Here is a 6,443-nt window from a genome sequence, read left to right on the forward strand (position 1 = left end):
AAAAAAAAAATTGGATATTTGATGGCTGCAGTGAGCGGTATGGGCCCAGTTGGGTTCTACTTTATAGTATGCTCTTTTTACCCAATGGGGTTTAGGCCTAAAGTCAGACTTGAGTTCATGTAGAGGCATGTGTCAGCTGTGATAACTATTGGAGAGACTTAGACTAATTAAGATCACTGACAGATCATTTGGGGAGGGGTGAGGCACGGAGGGCAATCGGGGATGACAGGGACAATGTGGGAGGAGGATGGGTCATAACAGAGGGAGGGGGATGGGGAATCTAGGATGGTAAAACAAAAGGCAAGGTATGCAGGACACAAGAATTGGGAAATTATTTGCTGAGAACATATATGTTGACGTGCTTGATTGAGCCAACGCACAGTATATATTGGATGGAAAATTCATTTGTGTGTTGCGATGGGAAAAAAAAAATTATAATAAAAAATAAACTATAAAAAAAAAAGAAGAGGATAGAGAAAGATAGCAAGTGAACAATAGAGGGGATGTTAGTGAGAAACAGATATGGTTTATTATCTGTTGAAGATGACGTGTATAGTATTCTCAACTGGACTGGTCTGGGAAGTATTTCATGATGGGTGAAGTCTTTTAACAAGCAAAATGAGAAATAGTGATTGACTGTTTTAAAAAATTATAATAATAATAATTATTGGGAAATGCATGGAAAAGACTTTGAATGATAAAGCGGGGAGATCGATGCCTCTGTATTGACTGACATGCATGGCATTCCCTTTTGAAAAAGCAATGGAAGTCAATGTAAAGTTATATGTAATCCAATGTAATATAAAGAAGATTATGATAATAAAAAAATATATATTTGTCATTAATTTTAATATGGATAGTATGAAAATTTTCCAAATCTTTAAGTTCTATTTTCTGTTTTTCTTTCCTTTGTTGTTGTTGTTATTTTCAGAAGATGTGCACTTGCATCAGACAGAGAGAAAGAATCAACTCCCCCTCAGTGAGGACTGGTCATACCGCAGTCATTTTTCTTTCCATTTCTCCCTCCTATCAAGACTCTGCGAATATGCATACACGTGTCCAATGTGTTTTTACAAGCCTCCAGGTCTGGAACTCAAACCACTCTTGACCATGTGGGATCTGGTTCCCTATGCACTGCACTGAACACTGGACCAGTTCTCTCTTTCCTTTAATTATTATTTATTTATCATTTGAGGGTGTATACACTCACCAAAGAGAGCCAGAGAGGAGGGGAGAGGAGAAAGCACCCCTATGGGGAATGGTCACTCCATAATCCTTTCCCCTCTAACTCTCTGTCCCCTCAAGATTTGGGGCATGCACACACATGAGCCCAGCATGTTTCAAGCTACCACATCCAGGACTCAAATGATTTGGTCGGCCATGTGGGATCCAGCTTCCTTAACCACAGGCCATAGAGCCAGCCCTCTCCAGTTTTTTATTCAAAGCTTTACCTTTAAATTATGTCTTTTTCTTACATTTTACTATAAAGAGTCAAGAGGAATTACGACATGTCTTTAAAACTTCTCTAAGAAATTTCCTTAGCTAAACATTCAATTTCGTGGCTTGCAAATTTTGCCTTCCACAAAACCCTAGGATACTCACAGCATTCAGCCAAGTTAAAATTACCTTGCCTTCATTGTCTAATAATATGTTTCTTCTTTCTGAATGAGAAATGGTTGAAAATCACCTTACAGTCCTTATTCCTACCAACAGTCTGTTCAAGATTACTTGGATATTGTCTAAGTTTGAACTTTTCTCTACAGCTTTTCTCTCTTTCTGAGTCCTTACCGGAAGTACCTTTAACAGTCTTGTTATAAAAATGTAGGCTTTCTCTATAATGCACTTCAAAATTCTTCTAAACACTACCTGTTATTCAGTTCAAATATGGTTTCCATAGTTTTAGGTATTTTTTACAACAGTATCTTCTTCTCAGCACCAGTTTTTTTGTCCTGGCCAATTTGGGTCGCTATAACAAACTAGCATAAACTGGGTAACTTGCTTAATAGAAATATTTTTTGTCACAGATTTAGAGACTGGAACATCTGAGATCAAGGCACTGGTATGTTTGGTGTCTAATGCAGGCCATTTCCTTATTAATAGATGACAATCTTCTCAAATATATCCTCACATGACTGAAGAGATGAGGGATTTCACTGGAGTTTCTTTAATAAGGACACTAATCTCATTCATGAGAGCTCTGACTTGATTATCTAATACTTTCCTAAACACTATCATCATAAGGATTAAGATTTTGACATAGAAATATTGGAGGAACATGTTCAGTCTATAGTATTTATTGCACAAACAGCATTGTGAATGTCATAATAAAAAGATGTGTTCAGGAGGCCAGAAGACTGCATAGTGGTTAAGGTGCTAGACTACCATGTAGCTGACCACATGTTGGCTTCTGTCTCAGACCCGGAGGCTTGAAAATCACACTGGATGCATATGCACGCATGCCCAAAATCCCAGGAAGAGAATAGAGAAGGGGTTGCAACATGATCATCACCCTGGAGATTGTTTTCTCACTTTCCCTCTCACTGTCTCTTTCTGTATCTCTAAGGCAAACACATATGCCCTATGACAACATTTTTTTTTTACCTGTAACTGTCATGTTTCTGAATATTTCAACAGAGAAACACAAAATATACTTTCCTTGTTGTCATTCATATCATGAAAGTAAAATAATAGCTAAGTACTTGGAACTTTGGTTTTAAATGTGATTATTACCTTCAGAAATAACTGGTTTAAAATGGACCAGAGTATTACTGAAATGGGCAACAGATACACTTCTGTTCCCAAAGACCATCTCTAAGGAAAAATTGCTTTTCCTTTGTGGCATTCAGCCTTAGAGAAAAGACTTCATCATCTTGTACGTAATGTGGCTTTCTGGGCTGCTGATGTCTTCATAAAATTTGACTGGAACTTCCTTCTCTTGAAAATGAATGGGCATTTTCTTGCTCTCCACACTCATAAGTTTCACTTTCAGAGGGCCTAAGTTTACATAATCCTTGAAATCCTGCTCATCCTCATATAGCAAGTATTTCATATCAGAGACTCCAAACTCTACACTCAAGCTCTCCGCTTTGTCCAATTTCAGGTGCTGGATGTCTCCAGTGCTGTCTTCCTGACTAAGGTCTAAGGCACTGCTCTGAAATGATCCACTCATCATGTCACTACTTTCTTTGCCTATGAGTTGGGGATAAATACAAAGAAAGTAATTATGTATGCATTTTCAACAGATAAAAATGCAATCTATACTTGGTTGTATTTTTAATTTGAAGCAGCATTCTGAGTGGCCCATGCCTTCCTTTGGTCCAGCTGCAACAAAGTTTCTCTATTTATTTTCTTTCTGGCATCTTCCAGAGTGATTTTATAATGTTCTGACATTTTTTTTGCGTTCTCTTTAACTGTATTGATGTCATTCTGTAAGGAGGTAATGAGTTTAGCATGTTGTTCACTCCCTACATTCTTATAGTCTTCCCAATATTCCTTTTCACTAAGCTTCTCAAGAAATAGCTTTTCAGCACTAGTTATTTTCATGCGCATGTCTTTCAAATTTTGTTCCTGGTCTCTTTCGTACTTCCATTTTTCCTTCATTGCTTCTTCTACATCCTCTCTTGTTACAACTGGTAATCCTTCTGTTTTCTCTTCACTCAGTTCCTTAAGCAGGTTCCGTATGTGCCAATTTTGCTCCTCCTTTAAGCGCCTATTTAATAGTCGAGAAGTGCTTCACTGGTAGGCATTTTGACTTCTTTTGGCAGTCCATCTTGCACATCCTTTTTATTTGCTTTCCCTGAGTTTTCCATTTTGTTGGTTAACTATTAAGAAATATACCTTTAAGAAGCTGCAGTGAATATGGAGAGAATCTACCAGGATCAGTTCTTGAAGGTGGCTCACACTCCAGGCCCTCGGCTGCACAAGCCCACCGGCTCCTCGACAACATTTTTTTTTTAATGAAAAGAAAAGAAATGTGAGGACCTCCAGATGACATAATGGTTAAGTCACTAGACTCCCACATGGTTCAAGTCCAAGACCCAACAACTTAAAATCTCACACCAGGGATATCAGTTCAAGGGAAGGGCATTTCTGGATGCTGCAGGGCCTAACATCTGGGATGCATGGCTCATCACCTCCCACACATGCCCTTGGACTGCAGGTTTGTGTCTTGGAACTTCAAGAACTTGTGCCCCTCCCTGCCCCATCTGGATACCAGTTAAAACAAAGGGCTTTGCCCCTACTGGACACCAGGCTGCCTGCACTGCAGGACCTAATAGCCGGGACCTATGGCTCATCCCTCCACATTCACCTTTGACCTCTCAGGATTTTGGTATTTTGGATAACATATGCAATGCAATCTTTTTGCTCCTGAGTTGAAACTCAGAAGCTCAGTTTCAGGAACACCTGTTCTTTATAAACAGGGAGGACTTTGGGTCACCCAGGACCAGTGACAACAGTGTAGAGTGCTCATGAGCAACAGGGAGGCAGAACAGAAGAGAGAGCACCAATTTTATACACCTGCACACCTTTGAACACTTGGAGATACCAAAAAGAATTTAGGAAGGAATGTATAGACCACCAGATGACTAGGAGCAATCACAGAGGTATGAGAAATATGAGCAACCATCAAAATGTCTCTCCCCCAAGAGAAAACATCAATTCCATATCACCAAAAGACAACACAATGGAAGTCAAGGAAATGTCAGATAATCTGTTTAGAATATTTGAAGTAACCAAACTAAAAGAGATGCAAGACAAAAGAGACAACGAGCTCTAGGTGAAGAGGAAGTCCTTTCACAATTTGAAAGAAAAAATAGGCACCACAGAAAAGAATCAAACAGAATTGTTACAGATGAAGAATGTGATACAGAAATGTAAAGCCTCCCTCAAAAGTATTAAAAGTAGATTAGATGATGCAGAAGACTGACTTTCAAATGAAGAAGACAAAATCTCTGACCTAGGAAAAAGTATCAAAAAGACTGAGAAAACAACCAAGAAAAATGAGTATAATATATGAGAGATACTAGATACCACCAAGCACCCCAATATCTAAATAATAGGTGTCCTACAAGAGAAAGAAAATAATGAGGGAATTGATAATTTATTTCATGAAATCCTGGAAGAAAACTTCCCAAACCTAGAGAGGCATTCAAATATCCAGACATAAGAAATACCCCAAATAGGGTACCAGCAGTTAGCGTAATGGCTATGTCACTGGACTCCCATGTAGTCGACCGTGGTTCACATCCCGGACCTGGTGGCTTAAAACTCATGCCGGGCGCGTGTGCGTGCATGCCCAAGATCCTGAGAGGAGAATGGAGCAGAAGAGACTGCAGCGTGGCCATCTCCCCTGGGGGGGAGGGTGATTTCTCGCTTTCTGTCTCTCTGTCTCTCTCTGTCTGTCTGGCAAGCACATGCGCCCTATAGCAAACACCTCTCAAAAAAAAAAAGAAAAAGAAATACCCCAAATAGAATCAACCAAAAAGATCCCCTCCAAGATAGATCATAACCAGACTGGTCAAAACCACAGACAATGACAAAATTCTAAAGTTGGCAAGAAAGAAATGTCAAATCACTTACAAAGATTATTCCATCAGGTTAACATTGAACCTCTCATCAGAAACAATGGAGGCAAGGAAAGGATGGGGAATATAGGCAAAGTGTTAATCAAAAAACAATTTTGACCAAGAATACTATACCTGGCAAGAATATCCTTCATATGGGAAAAAAATATGAAAACATTCTCAGATAAACAAAACCTGAAAGAATTCACCAACTCCAGACAAGAGGTTCTGAAGGGAGTGCTATACCAGGAAAACTAAAAAGTCAGATGGATGGTTATAAAAGAACAAAAACCAACCAAGAAAATGGCTACCTTAATGACAGGAACAGGTCTGGAAAGATTGATAATAACATTGAATGTTAATGGATTAATTCTTCAATCAAGAGACAGACTGGCTGAATGGATTTAAAAATAAATAAATAAACAGAAACCCTCTACCTGTTGCATATAAGAAATGCACCTTGTGGATAAAGATATACGTAGACTAAAGTGAAGGGCTGGGAAAGATATTCCCTGAAAATGGAAATCAAAAAAAGCCTGGGGTTGAGAGCTGATTTCAGACAAAATAGGCTTCAAGACAAAGACTATAAGAAGAGACAAGGGCAGTATATAATAGTAAATGGCTTAGTTCAGAGAAAACATAATGCTTGTAAATATCTACGCACCCAACTTGGGAGCACTTAAATATGTGAAGGAAAGACTGCTGGAGCTAAAAGGAGAGATAGGGTGGAACACTGTAATTGTTGAGGACCTCAACACCCCATTATCTCCTTTACACACATCTTCTAGGGAAAAATACAGGAGAAATACAGGACCTAGCCTTTTGGCCAGAACCACCATCTTCCAGTAATTAACCAAAATGATGAACACAAAGGGAAAG

The 6,443-nt window shown here is 38.9% G+C and overlaps 1 protein-coding gene and 1 pseudogene across 1 annotated transcript; both read right to left on the bottom strand.

Annotated features, from left to right (window-relative positions):
* Window positions 1-2,606: 2,606 nt before the first annotated feature.
* On the bottom strand, window positions 2,607-3,187 carry LOC102482605 (coiled-coil domain-containing protein 83 pseudogene; annotated as a pseudogene).
* An 86-nt stretch (window positions 3,188-3,273) lies between these two features.
* Window positions 3,274-3,930, bottom strand: LOC106733152 (coiled-coil domain-containing protein 83-like). Its single transcript, XM_027770447.1, is given in 2 exon segments — window positions 3,274-3,716; window positions 3,719-3,930. Coding segments are annotated over 2 exon segments (534 nt in total). The 5' UTR covers window positions 3,810-3,930.
* Window positions 3,931-6,443: the final 2,513 nt, after the last annotated feature.

Source organism: Tupaia chinensis, unplaced genomic scaffold (genome assembly GCF_000334495.1).
Source record: "Tupaia chinensis unplaced genomic scaffold, TupChi_1.0 Scaffold000138_1, whole genome shotgun sequence".
NCBI classification, from domain to species: Eukaryota; Metazoa; Chordata; class Mammalia; order Scandentia; family Tupaiidae; genus Tupaia; species Tupaia belangeri.